General features: G+C 44.5%; 1 protein-coding gene across 1 annotated transcript in view; it reads left to right on the top strand.

Moving 5' to 3' along the window:
• Ube3d (ubiquitin protein ligase E3D) overlaps positions 1–14829 on the top strand; it is a 100692-nt gene extending 85863 nt beyond the window's left edge. Inside the window, exon 11 of the mRNA XM_013032260.1 lies at positions 14435–14829. Coding sequence (XP_012887714.1) covers positions 14435–14455 — 21 coding nt within the window. The 3' untranslated portion in view covers positions 14456–14829. The remainder of the gene's footprint in view (positions 1–14434) is intronic.
• Positions 14830–15819: the final 990 nt, after the last annotated feature.

Raw genomic sequence — 15819 nt, 5'->3', positions numbered from 1 at the left:
GCCTGAACTCTGGGCCTGGGCGCTGTCCCTCAGCTCTTCAGCTCAAGGCTAGCGCTCTACCACTTGAGCCACAGCACCACTTCTGGCCTTTTTCTTTTTGCTTATGTGGTGCTAAGGAATCGAACCCAGGGCCTCAGGCATGCCAGGCAAGCGCTCTACCACTGAGCCACCTTCCCAGCCCCGAGCATTTTTTTTATATCACTGTCATTAGAATAAGGACTGGCTTTCCATTGTAATGATTGTACTTGCTCTGGGACAAAAAAAAATCCAACACTTTTCCAATTTAATAGCTCAGGTAAGAAGATTGTCCCTAGGGGAAGTGTGACACAATTTTACCGTTTACTCATTGTACAATTGTCCTTCAGTCCTGAAATGGGAGGAAAAAAGATGAAAGCAGAAAGGAAAACTTAAAATACCTGACTGAGCCTGAAGGTCACTAATGACAGGATGAAGAGTAAAACTGATAAAGTGTATACAAAATCATATTCTGTGAAAAATGAAATTGGTTTCAGCGAGCAAAAAGTAAAGGGAAAAAGTAACAATACAGAGGAAAGGATTGAAGGGAAGACCGAGCCCAAATAAGTAATTCTTAGTTGGAACCAAAGAATGGGCTGTATAGACTTTCACAAACTTGAAAGCAAATCACTTAAAAATGCTCCTCAATTAGAGCTCGTTATCAGGAGACGAGTCTGCAGATGTGTTTCTGGTTCCAACTGTCAATCTGCAAACCCAAGGCCTCACTTGTGAGAGGGGCAACACTAATTGGAGAACTCTTGAGTCTTTCTGACCACTGTTGGGAGAAAGCTTTAATGTCAGTCCCTGATGGCCCTTCCTGAAGTGATAGGATTGACCCTGTGTGAAAGGCACCACCCCTTCCTGTTCCCTCCACCTCTTTTGCCCGCCCATCTGCGGGGTAGAAGGCAGGGACTGGGGTGTGGTGCATACAACCCAGTTCCTATTGGTAAACTCTTCCTTAGGCTGTTGAGTTAAAGTAGAAGTCTCTGTGGAAATAATACGAGGCCCACATGTGGACTGGGTGCAAAGGTGACTCGACCTCTAACCTTCTTTGCTTTATTGGCTCACTCAGGTAGGAGGAAGTGTTCTAATCTATGATGGGTTTTATTTCCGTGCTCTTAGGAACAAGAACAAAAACCATTTGCTGTCTCAAATATGAGCACGCTTCTTTCTTCACATTTGATAAAGGGGTTTTTTGCTGTGCTCCTGAATGCTCAGTTCCCATCCTCTACCCTGGAAGATGATTAGAGTACCGGATGAACTGGCGATCAAGTTTTGCATTGATGTAATAAATGAGAAAGACCATATCATTAAATCTGTTTGTGTCCACTGTAGGTTGGTTTGTTGCTGGTTTTTTTCACCTCGAATGTTCTTGCTGTGACCTACTTCTGCACATAAGAAAAATGACTTTGCCGTCCTCTGTGACACTGTGGCTGTAGGGGTCCTCCCATGTGCACTGCCAGCGGCCGCCTCGCGAGGATGGCATTAATTATTTCCAGACTGCCTATGCATCAGCCCCAGTGTGTCTATATTTGTCTTCTGAGATGCATCATCGCTCTCTAATTATAGGTGATCTTGTGGGATTCGATCTTTTGAGTTGTTAGACTTGGCCGACAAACTGTGCATGGCAAGAAATCCCTTGAAAGGTTGGTGAAGCTGGGGCTTGCTCCGACCCAACTGCAGGCCCCGGTATCCGAGTGGCACAATGCTGACACAGCCTCGGTCAGCACCTGCCTCATTCCTGCACGGGAAGTCACTTGCTTGTGAAGGTTGTCTCTAAGTTTATATTTTCAGCAGGAAAATGTATCACCTAGTTCCAGTTCTTGAGATCTTTTTATTTGTTTTGTCAGTCGTGGGGCTTGAACTCTGGGCCTGGGCACTGTCCCTGAGCTCTTCAGCTCAAGGCAAGCACTCTACCACTTGAGCCACCATGCCACTTGTGGTTTTCTGGTGGTTCATTGGAGATAAGAGTCTCATGGACTTTCCTGCCCAGGCTGGGTTTGAACTGAGAACCTCAGAGCTCAGCCTCCTGAGTAGCTAAGATGACAGGCATGAGCCACTGGCACCCAACTGGTTCTTGAGATCTTAGGATCTTAGGATGTTACGTGGACAGATAACAAGAAAGTCACCACCGAGGAATCCCCAGTGTGCGTCTCTCCACCGGTCACCTCCTGGCAGGGCTTGGCAGCGGTTAGGGCTGCAGTTGTTTGGTCTCAACTCTGAAGCTGTGCAGAAAGAAAAGCTCTTTGCAAAAGTTTCAAAGATTAAAGCTGAGCACTAGTGGCTCATGCCATAATCCTAGCTAGTCAGGAGTCTGAGATCTGAGGGTCATAGTTTGAAGCCAGCTTGTACAGCTAAGTCTGTGAGACTTTATCTCTAATTAACTAGCAAAAAGCCAGAAGTGGAGCTGAGGCTCAAGTGATAGATAGACATCAGCCTTGAGCAAGAGAGCTAAGGAACAGTACCCAGACCCTGAGTTCAAACCCTAGTACTCTCTCTCTCCCTCCCTCCCTCCTACCCTCCCTCCCTCTTCTCCCTCTCTCTCTGTCTCTCTCTGTCTCTCTCTATCACACACACACACACACACACACACACACACAGGTTTTCAAGATTCGATCATTTTGGGGTCATGATAATTTGCCAAATAGCATAGACGTAATTAAGGTTTGGGGTTGAAATATGAAAGCCTTAAAAAAAAAAGTCTGTTCCACAACCAGATAATTTTTAGTGATAAGCTTGCAGACAAGCAGTTAAGCCTGGATTCTAGTTGTATAATTTAATTATGTAATCGTTTATATCATTGTGCTGTTTGTTCTTTTTCATCACTAACAACGTGCTATGGGGACATGACGTGACGGTGTTTTGTTGACACTTGGGAGTCGGTGGGCTCTAAGAACAGGTGTAAATGTCAGCAAGAAGAGGCACATGGTCGTCCCTCTCTGTGTCTCGCCTGGGCCAGACTGGCTGGCTCTGAAGCTGTGTCACACGCAAAGCCGGGACTTAAACATCGCTGGGGCTTTGTGTCTTTCTTGAGCAGTAGCTTTCTAGAGGTAGGACCAGTGTTTTAGTTAAATATGAGGATGGTAGCCAGTTTGTCAGGTGCCTTTTTCTCCCCCGCTCCCCTTCTTTCTGGAGCTGGGTGCCGTTCGGCAGGGGCAGTGGGGTGGGGAGGAGGGCGTCTGATTTCCTTCCCCTGGGCACAGCAGATGTCCCTGCACTTGTCAGCTTTCCAGAAGAATTGAGCTAATGGCTTCAGTGCTCAGCCCTTGAATCACAGGGAATCAGTGAGAAGCTTAGAGACAAGCCCAGAACGAGAGTTGAGGGAATGGGGGCGTGGTTTCCAGAGGCAGTTTTTATGACTCGAGGTCTAGTTGACCCCCACCTGAACTGTAAAGCAGCAGATGTGAAGGCTTGGGGTCACGTTCGGTTGATGCAAATGTAAGGACAAAGTTGTTGGCTGGGGAGAGGCCCAATCACCAGGGAGCGCTGGCCAGGCCCTCGGGAGGCGGGTTCGACCAAGGTGCTCGGCCAAGTAATGGGAGAGCTGACCGAAGCTGCCTCCGGGCTCAGAGAGCAGGCGGTCCAGGAGACTGTCCATGTTACGGATGACCTGGAAATCACAGGTAGAAAGGCTGATGCTCTGCAGCTCAGATGCCCCCAAGGAAGAAATATTTATGAAATTCAGCTTTAGTAACCGTACTCAAGAGCTGCTTGTTTTCTGCAAACTGACATTGTGTTCTCTGATCTGATCATTTTTCTCCACACACACCACCCCCCCCCGCCTCCATGTCTACATTTTACCCCATAAGCAAGTTTTTCTCATAGTTCAGAGAGAACCGTGGATGTCAGTTGCTGGTATCTGTGGCTGTGGATGAGCCCTTTGCAGGCTCCAGGTCTGCTCTTTGCATGGACGGGGTCTCACTTATGCTGGGTCAGTGTCTGCCTTGGGATGCAATCACTGGATCAGAGTGGATGCTTATTTAATTTGCATTACTTTTTTATTTGTGTGTGCCAGTACTGGAGCTTCAGCTCAGGGCCTCCCAATCTTGCTCCAGACTGGTGCTCTACCATTTGAGCCACAGCTCCACTTCCCGTGTATGAAACTTCTGATAAACTGCCAAACATGCCTGCAAGGTGTGCAGCCTGTGGCACACTCGCCGGGGTGGGGTGGGGGGAGGGGGGAACATGGGGGCGCACTTACCCGATGGCAGGTGGTGTCAGCTGTTTACATTAGCTGCTCCGGAGTTGTGATTTTCTTTTGCATTTTCCATGACCCATGGTACAGAGCACCATTTTGGTTATTTCTCTTCTCTCGTGGAGGGTTTGAGTCTTTTTATGGTTGATTTGTGGACATCTCAGCCCCATAGTAAACTAGTTTTACAGGAGACTTAGAGACTGAGAAACCTTTTGCTATCTGAATAAATTGGATCACAGTCATGAAAACTATTATGAAATGTGCCTTTCTTTGTGTGTGTGCAGGTACGTGCATGTGTATGCATGTGTTTACACGTTTTCCCTTGTCTCTATCATACTGCAAGATTTAGGGGATATTTTCTCTTAGTGAGGTTTTCAGAAGCTCCTTCTGATCAGCCAGGCAAGTATGCAAAGCTACTTGAATTTTATTTGAGCTAGCCTTCCACAATCCATGGCTTCTCCACGAGGGTCAGCCTGCCTCCTGCCTCCTGTGCTGACAAGCACATGCACAACTGGTACCCGACCCCCCTCGAGGCCCTCAGTCACCCTCACAGTTGCTGCCCCGGGGTAAAACTTTTTCTGGAAGCAGCTATCTCTCTCCACTGCCTCTTTCCTATTACTATCCCACAGGACTGTCTTTATTTAGCTGAAAAAAAGAATTCATTTTCTATTGAGGAAGATGATTTTTAATCTCAGCAGAAAAGAAAGAGACGTGCATTGTCTTTGTTTTTAGTTTCTGTTCAGCAAAATAATCTCCGTGGTTCAGGTGGTATTTGTGTAGCTTGCCCTGCTTCACTGATCTGACAGAAAGATTCTTGTCTGTGTTGTTTGGGACACTGTTTGGAAACAAGGCAACCAGGACACGGGATGGGGGAGTCGTCACGGTGCTAGAAGCCGCAACACCGGAGCTAATCTCCAGCAGGGTTTCTGTGTCTGAAGTGACTTCTTAATGAACCACATCGAAATCTAGCTATTCAGGCACTGAGATCTTGAGGATCAAGGTTCAAAGCCAGCCTGGGCAGGAAAGATCATAAGACTCCTCCTTCTAGTTAATTAGCAAAAAGTTGGAAGTACAGCTGTGATTCAGGTGATAGAGCACTAGCCTTGAGTGAAAAAGCTTCTAAGGGACAGTGCTGAGGCCCTGAGTTCAACCCCCAGGACCAACACCAGAAAAAAAATGGGGGTGGGGAGTAAAGCTACTGTTTTGGATACCTAGAACCCCTTTTACCCTACTCTAGCTATTTTCGTTTGTTTTGCTTTTGTTTTTGCAGCACTGGGGATTGAACTTGGGGCTCTCGTTTGACAGACAGGCATACTGCCATTCCCCTGGTCCTTTGTTTTTCACTCATTTTTTCAGGCAGGGTCTCTTGAAAATTTTGCTAGGCTGGCCTGGAACCATGATCCTCCTGTCTCTGCCTCCTTATTAGCTGAAATGTGCAGCCCTGCCTGAGCCTCGCTGACCTACACTGTGTGTAAGAGTGCCTCCCCCCATTGTGTTTCCATGGTGCCTCAAGAAGTCAGCGCTCACGGTAAAACCACCTCCTCTTCCATGTACTCCCTTCTGCCAGTGTGAGATTTTATTTTGGTTCCTTCTACTTACAAAATATTCAAAGAGATCCTTTTATCCTTCCTTTAAAAAGTAGTTTAATGATGATTTGATTGATCCCTGTTTATTTCCAGCAAATAATAGACTTAAAAAAACTACATGGTGTTTGCTTTAAAATGGACATATTAGCATCTTTTCTTCTTGCAAGATTTGCCTGGCTTACACATTATAAAATATAATGCTGAAGGACAGGAATGGCTGCTTTCAGTTGGACTCCTCTCTCATCAGTCTTTAACTTTTACTTGTGTTTTTCCAAATCATGTATTTTTTTTTTTTATAACAGAGCTGACTACACTTTGTCAGCATGACTTACGATGCTTTCTGAACGTTCAGACAATTCCTTTCTAAGGTTTCAGGCCAGTTTCCCAGTCTGTCCTGTTTCTTTTTCTCCTCTAACCAAAAAATCATTTCTCTTTACAAGTAGGGTTTTCATTTGTCATTCGAACTCTTCTTTCTGCTCTTTACAATAAATTTGAAAGGAAACGAATTTTCTGTAAGATAGGGTGCCGATATCACTTCAGCTAATAATTATAGCTTAAAAATGGAAATATTTGTCGGGTACCTAACTATAATCCCAGCTACTTAGGCAGTTGACATCTGATTACCATAGTTTGAAGCTATCCAAGCAGACCAACCCTTGAGTCTCTTGTTTCCAGTGAACCAGCAAAAAGCAGGAACTGAAGATGTGGGTAAAAGTGCCAGCCTATGTGTGAAAAAAACTGAGCAAGAGCTTGAGGCCCTGAGTACAACTCCAGTACTGGCGCGTGCACACACACAATTGGAATAAGATTTCTTCTTCAAATTAAATTACCACAGCAATTTTCTCACCATAAGTAGATGGAAGGGAGCCTTTATGATAAAATGACTATTAGTAGGCTTAGGGACAAAGACTTGGTTACAATATGCAGCATTGTTACTAGCTTATGGCCATGAGCAAAAGTTACTTCTCTGAACTTCAAATCCTCACTTATAATCCGGTGGCGCAGTGCAATTAGATTGTTAACACAAGTGGATTTTGTACGGATTTAGTGAGATTGCAGTCATGCCTGTCACCTAATTTCCTTGCAGAAGGCCAAAACATCCTACCTAATATGAGAACTATGCTCACTGGGGAAAAAAAGTGCATCAAATTATAATAATACCCATACTTGTCAGTTGAGAGCATATTCCTGAGACTCGCCCCTATGGGAATAATCCAACATGGAAAAAATAAATCTGTAAACAAGACAAGAATGATTTCAGCACTACTGATGAGCTTCGTGTGGAGCAACTCATGTTGGTAGCAGATTGTTATTGGAAGACTGTTCTGCAGGTATTAAAATAAGAATAAGAACTTTACTAAGCCGTATGGAAAAGGAGCTAAAACTGTGCACTTATAACCAATATTAAAACAGTTCTTACATGGTAAGGAGGAACAATAGATCAAAATATTTATTATAGCATCTGTTTCTTGCATTTTTTTCCTGTTTCCTGTTACTTTAAAAATTAAAGTAGGAGTTTTAGTTTAAAAATATTCAGTCATGGAATGCCTGTTCTGTGGCTGGAAAAGCTGCTGTGGCTTTTTGAGTCTAGAATATGAGAGGATCTTTCCTAGTTTTTACTGCAAGTCAGGAAAGAAAATGTGCTTATGGTACTAAGATAAGATCTATCACCAATATATAAAAAAATGTTAACTGTAAGGTCCCATATAGCTGTCTGCTTCCTGATACATTTCAGAATGCAGTTTCTGGATTACGGGGCTCATTGCACTAAGGAAAACAGAGTTCACTGATACACGGAGAGACTTTGGGTAATGCATTTTGAGGCTACATCTAAAGGTCACTGGAGGGAAAACAACTGGATAAGATCATATGCCAAGCAATACAGCACTATTACTTGTATGTGTGTAGGTGTGCACATCAGTACTGGGGCTTGAACTCAGGGGCTGAGTGCTGTCCCTGAGTGTTTTTGTGCAAGCCTGGTCCTCTGTCACATGAGCCACAGCTCCACTTCTGGCTTTTTGTTGGTTAATTGGAGATAAGAATCTCACAGACTGAGCTGGGAAGGTGGCTCAGTGGTAGAATGCTTGCCTTGCATGCATGAGAGCCTGGGTTCAATTCCTCAGCACCACATAAGCAGAAAAAGCCAGAAGTGTCACTGTGGCTCAAGTGGTAGAACACTAGCCTTGAGCTGAAGAGCTGAGGGACAGCACCCATGTGCAGAGTTCAAGCCCCACGACTGACAAAAAGAAAAAGAAAAAAAAAAGAGTCTCACAGACTTTCCTGCTCAGGCAGGCATTAAGAATGTTTAAATTATTGACATAATTTGGTAGATCCACATGGCGTTGTACGAAATAATGCAGAAAGATCCCTGTAATCTTTGTCTTGTGGCCTGTAATGTTTATGTTATTCAGAACTTGAGTATATCCAGGCTGGTGGCATGGATATAATTCCTCTGCTCTATTTCTGATAGTCTTACAGTCATTTGTGTGTGTGTGTGTGTGTGTGTGTGTGTGTGTGTGTGTGTGTATGGATATAATTCCTCTGCTCTATTTCTGATAGTCTTGCAGTCATTTGCGTGTGTGTGTGTGTGTGTGTGTGTGTGTGTGTGTGTATGGATATAATTCCTCTGCTCTATTTCTGATAGTCTTGCAGTCATTTGCGTGTGTGTGTGTGTGTGTGTGTGTGTGTGTGTGTGTGTGTGTGTGTACTGAGTTCTATATAGTCCTATCTCTAGTGCATGTTTGTATGCCCCTTGCCGTAGTTAAGACCTAGAATAGTTCTGTGAACTCAGTGATTCCGCCTCTCACCTAAGCAGTGCTGGGCTGTCTTTTAACAGTGCCCAAGTGCAGCTCCTGCGTAGCATCCCCGTGGTCTTCCCTCACTGCAACCTTGTGGGATCCACAGCTGTGACCCAACAAGCTCTGCCTACCTCTAGCCTTGACAGTGGGCCAGAATGCAGTTCATCTGGATGAATTTTGTCTCTTGCTTGCACCTTTATTAGAAGCATTACAGTTTACAGATAACATAGCCATTTCAGAATGACCACCCAGATCCGTTTAAATGACAGAAACTAGCCATCTACTTGGGGAAGCCAAGGGCTTCTGGGTTGAGTGGCTTCTGTTATATACTGTGTTCGTTTTCTTGATCAAGCCGCCTTTCCTCAAACAATGAAAGTATTCCAATTAATTGATGTAATAGAAAAAGACCCATGGTAGATGTGGTCAGGGGTGGAGCCCGTGGGAGCAATAAGTCAGACCTGCAATGGTGGCGCCCTGGCCTTGTGCCAAGTTATTCCACAGAAAGAAGAAAACAAATGGACTTTCAGGAAAAAATGTAAGTATGTATTTATTGGGGTAGCACTGTTTTATGTCCTGCATTTTAACACCACCCACACAGTATCATTGCTTCCTCATAAATATGTGTTATGCTGGAGGCAGTGCATTTTTATGCAACACCTAGAGACTGCTGCTAGATGTATCGCTTGCCCCATGGGTCTGCTGCTGTTTGTCAAGATGCTGAATTTCCTTCGCGTAACTGGGAGCGTCGGAACTGCTTGTTCTTCGCAGTGCTTCAATCACACCACCCGGAGCCAGCTGTGTTCCACACTGTGCTTGTCCTCAGAGAAGCCGTTCACAGCTCACATCCCCAACTTCCTGGCTTTGTTAAAGCCGAGGACCAGCCTCAGTGACTGGCACGTGGGTCCACATTTGCTTCGGCATCTAGAGCTGGACAGAGGGCATCTGCTGGCCTTGCTGCGGTCCCGTGCCTCTTTCCTATGGGAAGTATCACTCGTGACTTTAGATCTCAGTGTCCCCTGGAAGCTTGCTGAGCTTTGCCTGTTCCCCAAGGAGATTAACACCAATGCTCGTTGAGTTATATGCAACTTAGAATCGTGTATGAATAGCCTGAAAAAAATCCAAGGGGAAGGTTTAAGTTCATCTCTAGATAATCCATCTCACTTATTTTTTTCCCTACTTAAAAAAAAAAAAGCAATCTCTTGGGAATGGTGCAGAAGCAGGATGGAACACTGCCCTGGCGCTCCCGTGTCTGATGACTGTGTCCCCTGTTAAGTGAACACATACTATTGCCCGTTTGGAGTTATGAAGCCCCCTCTTCCAATGGCTTCTCCTTGTCCTATTGCCCCGTCGCGCCTCCAGCAAGCTGCCCGCTTTCCGTGGAACAAATGTGTACCCAGCTCTGCGCCATGCCAAACCGTATTGCCTCTCTTGGCCACCACAAAATTCATCAGTAGGCATTACCTTCTGCAGAGGGAGTTCAGAAGTCTCTCTTCCATTTATAGCTCAAGAATTGTGTCGTTCCTCACTCGGGATCCGTGTTCCCCTCACGCCACCTCGCTGGGACCAGCTTGCTGCACTGCTGTCCCCTGGGCTAGCGCCGTGCCAGAAGCTTCTTTCCAGGTGGTCTGCGATCAGGACATTTGCAGGCACACGGAGAGCGCCTGTCATTGGGGCACAGGGGCTGCCCGTATCCCTCCTCACCCAACTCCGGGAGCAGCATCCAGTCAGAGCTGTGCTGAAGTCATGGGTAACAGTTGCTGACAACTGCTGTTACTTTAAGATGTTGAGTGCATTTGATAAATGCTAGAAAAAAAGTCAGAGTTTTAAAAAACTTTTGTCTGTACATTTATATTGGATGTCTTATTTTATAAATGAAGCTTGCGCCCTAGAAACTGGATTTTATAATTTATAGTTTATCATCTAAAGCACAGAATATAAATGCCTCTTCTGTGCTGTAAAGATAATCTACTGCAGGACAAAACTTTGAACATGAGCTATATTTAGACAAAAAATTACTATTAAAAAATTAAAAATAGAACTATGCTTTAAAGTTAACAAGGTTCCTTAAAGGGGCCTTTGTGTAAGCTGTGCAGAACCCTTTCTCAAGCCTATTTCAAGATTTTATCTGTCTTGTTTAGCATACCCTAGAACTTTACATAGCCTAATTTAAAAAGAAAATTTTATCTTGGGCAGCCAGCCTATCTGTATTGGTTGAAATTCCACATCGCCTTTAACAACTACGAAGTTAACACTATGGCTTTGTTAACTAAGATCAAGGAATAACTTTAAATGCTTAACATACTACAGGCATAATAGCACCCAGTCAGCACCACATCAAACAAATTGGTCATTACTGTTTATTATGATTTCAGAACATTGTTTTCAGTTGACTCACAGCAGGAAAATTATTTTTAGACATCTTATTCACTTACCAGGTGCCTAGAATTCAGAGTCAAATCTTACAGTCATAGAAAAGAGTCCCTCTTTTCTTGTGCTTAATAAATTATTTGTGCTTTGTAACTCTACATTTCAAAATGTAACAGCCAACAGAGCATGATGCAGCAGCTGTCCTCGTACAGTCTGAAAGCTTGTAAAAGTTGTACTTTGGTGAATAAAACCAAAGAAAAAGAAGGAAGGATGGAAGGAAGGAATGAGAAAGAAGGAAGGAAGGAAAGAAAGAATAGAAAGGAAAGAAAAGGTTTTTCTCAGTATAGTAGAATAAAATTATCCTCTCTTAAAATAAGTGACAGGAAGAAGCCACTTTTCCTGTCATTGATAAAAGCTAAGAAACACAAAAATCAGCTTTTGAAGTATGTTAACTCAGAGTGTTTTAAATAAAAAGCAATAAAAATGCATTCATTATATAGTACCTGTTTTGAATGGTGATTGCAGTTTTATTGTTGGTATTATTATCAAGGCCTAAAAATAATATACTTGGCAGGCAAAATTAAAAACTAGATTTAAAAAAATAAGAGGGTTGGGAGCTGGTTGCTCACGCCTGTAATCCTAGCTACTCAGGAGACTAAGATCTGAGAATCACAGTTTGAAGCCAGCAGGAAAGTCCTTGAGATGCTTATCTCCAATTAACACCAAAAAGCAGGAATAGGAGCTGTGGCTCAAGTGGTAGAGCACCAGTCTTGAGTGAAAGAGCTTCCCTTCCATGCTATGCCTATGCCAAGGGTGAAAGAGTCAGAATACGCTTCATAAACTCTGAGGAGTTTTCACAAGATGCAGGCAGGTCCTGTGTTGATTCCCAAAGCTGGAACAGGTTAACAGCCAGCTAGACTCCACACTGCCAGAAAGTGAAGTTTATGTTTCCAGTCACGCTCTTCCTCCACATCAGCACGTATGACACCTGAGTGCGGATGCTTCTTTGTTTTTTATTGGGGGGTGGGCGGGGAGATGCCCTGTTCTTTTTAGGGTATTTAACAATATCTCTGCCAGTAGTGACCCCTCCCGATTGTTGGCAGCCATGTGTTCCTATAGACACCCACTGAATGCTTCCTGCTAGACAGAATCACCCCAAGTTGAGAGTCACCGGTCTGATTTCAGAGCTAACATTCTTAATGACATTAGTGATGATATTTATTAGTGTTACCATTATACTGAGAGTTGCTCTTGGTATTGTGTTATAATATCATGCTTTGTGGAGCTACAAAAGAAATAATGAGCTGGGCACCAGTGGCTCACACCTGCAACCCTAGCTACTCAGGAGGCTGAGATCTGAGGATCATTGTTCAAAGCCAGCCCAGACAGGAAAGTCCCCTAGACTCTTTAAAAAAACAACAACAATGTTTTTTATTGTAAAAATAGTGTACAGAGGGGTTACAGTTACATGAGTAAGGTAATGAGTACATTTCCTATCGAGCATTCTTACCTCCCTTCCTCCCCCCGCACCAAGTGTAAAATTCATTTTCAACATAGTGTCTTGTACATCTCATTGTTGCAATGTGTCAACCTGTATCCCTATTTAAGCATTTTGTATTTTCGCTTCCCCTCCCCAAATTAGAAAAGTGTATATACAAGATGTAGGGCACCAAATCAAATGCAGTGAAAATGGGTTATACCTTGGGGGAAGAACATACAAAAGAAACAAAAAAAAGCACATAGTATACTATAAGTATGTTAAAAACAATAACAAGAAAGAAAAAAATCACTTATGTCCCTGTCTTGGGGTTCATTTCACTTAGCATCATTTTATATGTTCATATGTACATAGATTTTGAGCTTTTCTGTTTGTCCTAGACATAACACTCATTATTGCAAATAAGAGAAACCATGGGACCTATGTTTCTTTGGGCCTGGCTTCATTTAATATAATTTTTTCCAAGTCCTTCTTATTCCTATCTCCAATGAACCACCAGAAAACCAGAAGTGGAACTATGGCTCAGGGATAGTGCACAGGTCCTGAATTCAAGCCCATAAGCAACCAAAAAACAAACAGAATGAAAAGAGAGATAATACATGAGAACCCGTCGTCTTTTTATTTTTTTAATATAAGTGGCGACATTCTCTTCTGATGCAGTGAGCTTCCTGTTGCTGGGAGCTCTGTGTGTGATATAAGCATGTCACCTGTCATGGGCGCTGTCTGCAGGGCGCCTGATGCCAGGCCACAGCAGCTCTGCGCTTGCTCCCACGTGGACTTCTGTGGTCATTTCCTAACAGGACACACATAGATCTGTCTTGACCTAGTCTAGTCCCTTCCCATCTGGGCCCGTTGATCTGCTTTTAATACCTGGTAGATAACTGAGGAAAGGAAGGAGACATGGATTTTCATAACTATTTAGCTCATGTGATCTTGGCGCTCAGCCCTGGAGGGTTGTGTTGGTTGACTGTGTTTCCCTTTTGCTGTGGCCTTGTCACCTTTCTCCCTTGCCTGCCCCTTCAGCCTGTGCGCCCACTGCAAAACCTGGTACAGAAACGCAGCAGGAAGTTGGTGTGGAAACGCAACCATGCTTTCTTCCTTGACTGTAGGAGGAGTGGCGTTCTTCGGAACTGCTCACCACCTAGCCATGGAGTTCCACCCTCCATGCTTTTCCTTCCCTCTCCTCCCCCCAGCACAAGACACTAAATACATGACTCCTTTTACTAGACTTCTGCAGTTCTCTGAGGGTAGACTACCCTTCTCCCTATCCCCCCACCAAAATGGCCAAATGTGGGTCTGTCTCCCAAGCCTCCTCACTCTCCTGTCATGATGTCTGTATCTGTCTCTCTTCCTGAAATTAGCACCATTCCCAATTTATAATCATCTCTGAACTAAAACTTCCTAACGTTTATGATTGACTATTTGTTACTCTGTTATTAAAACCATTGGGAAATTAGATACATTTGAGCTGGGCCTCATGAATAGTTTGAAAGTATTTCCCACATAACTTTCTGGACACTCAGATTTTCTTCAAACAGTAAGATTTTTTTGTAGATGAATTGCTACTGACAGACCTAGTAAACACAATTACATGTGATTGCAGTGGGCGTGTAACGTGAGGAGATGCGGGGGTAATTGCCACGGTGCTGGGGACCTAGAATCGCCCAGGAATTGCAGCTCTCAACTCTGCTTCCTGCAGGGCCACAACAGTTTGCACGCATAGGGATATTGTCATGAACTCACAACAATAGAATTTTAGTGTCAATTAAAAACTATTTTTTTTCTTCCTTAAAGTACATGTGAATCATCACTCTGGTTCACTTGGAAATAAAAAGACGAATTAGTTCTTGATATAATGTCTTATTTATAGTTACTTCATTTGAGATCAGCATCTCATTGGGGCAGATTTAACCCAGTTCTGGTTTGCTGTGCATCACGTTACATCAGCAAAACATGACGGGCTTTTCTTTTCCAGGTGGCCTTTCTGAAGATGTGACGGAGGGCACTCAGGCGTTCTTGTTTCCCCAGACTGAGGGAGAACCCCAGAGGCCAGCCGTCTGCTCTGTGGGCATCAGATGCAAAGAAAGAACCAGAGCTGCAGAGTAAGAGCGCTGCGTGGAAGAGTTGAGTTTCCTTGTTTGCATGTGTTCTCTAGAGAAGAGCCAACTTAGCTCTGAAAGCCCAGAGCCGGGAGGGAAGGTGTCCACAAGTGAAGAATGGTTGCTGCATCTCTGCTTCCCACCGAGAGGAACATTCAGATGTGTGCTGCGTCAGCACCGCTTGCTCACCGAGACCCATCTGTCTGAGGATGCGGGGAGGAATTGGCCTGGAACTGCTGTAAATCCTAGGAAATAAACTTTTAAAGAGCTTCTTGAGTTTGTTTAAAGGAATTTTTTTAAAACCTGAGAATATGGAACCTTTTGTACCATACTCAGAGGAGGTGTTCATAAATGCTTGTTGAATGAATGATTATCCAATTAAAGGCCCTCTTGCTTATTCAAACCCGCGTGTGTCCTTGTACCACACACTCGCCAATTAGCAAACATGCCTCACTGGCTTCCTGGTGCATACACAGGTTGTCTTCATCCTTGTCTACTAGAGCAGGTGGTGAGGAAGACACTGAACGAGATCGATAGGGCTGAGTGGAATCTCACAGGGCACGGCCAGCTCCTCATGTTGTGGAGCGGCTTTGGGACTTGGCATGGGCTCAAAGCTGGGATGGGAGCCGGGCGACCCACCTCCCTACCTTCCATCTCATCCTGGCCCAGTCTCCCGCACCAGTCGCAGCAATGTCTGGATTTGCCATGATCCCTGCTACAATGGAGCCTCTTGGACACCTCTTCCTCTTCCTCAGACACCTAAGTGTCTGGTCCCTTTGTTTCCCAACAGGTGTTCCCACAGGTCCCTTGGCTGTGATTGGGCGAACCAATCTTGATGCCTTCCTTGTAGTTCAACAAGATACTTGTCCCCCAGCAGAGCAGTGGGATGAGGAACGAGAGTGGAATTAGGTCTCCTGAGCCTCCACGTAGCAGGAGTGGGACCATCGCTTTGATCTCCTAGCATCCCTCTATTAAGTGCAGGTGCATACCTTAGAGTGCTTAGTGAGGTAGCCATGGCTTGTTCTGTTCCTAGACTCCCACACACCACGTTGACTTCTCATGCTTTTGATTCCTGTCTGTCCTGGAGGGCAAGAGTTCTAGGCAGCATGACTATGGCTGGGGAATCCCTGGTCACGGGAGCCATGGGATGCATTGGATGCTTAGCAGTATTGCTGGTGTCTGTCTACCCGCCAGATCACAGCATCCACTCTCCCCTTCCAGCTCTGACGACCCACGCTGCAGGGTGCCTGGACAGGCTCCA

The sequence above is a fragment of the Dipodomys ordii genome, unplaced genomic scaffold (genome assembly GCF_000151885.1).
Source record: "Dipodomys ordii isolate 6190 unplaced genomic scaffold, Dord_2.0 Scaffold152, whole genome shotgun sequence".
Lineage (NCBI taxonomy): Eukaryota > Metazoa > Chordata > Mammalia > Rodentia > Heteromyidae > Dipodomys > Dipodomys ordii.
Note: the sequence above shows the minus strand (reverse complement) of the source record. Positions and strands in the feature narration are given on the sequence as shown.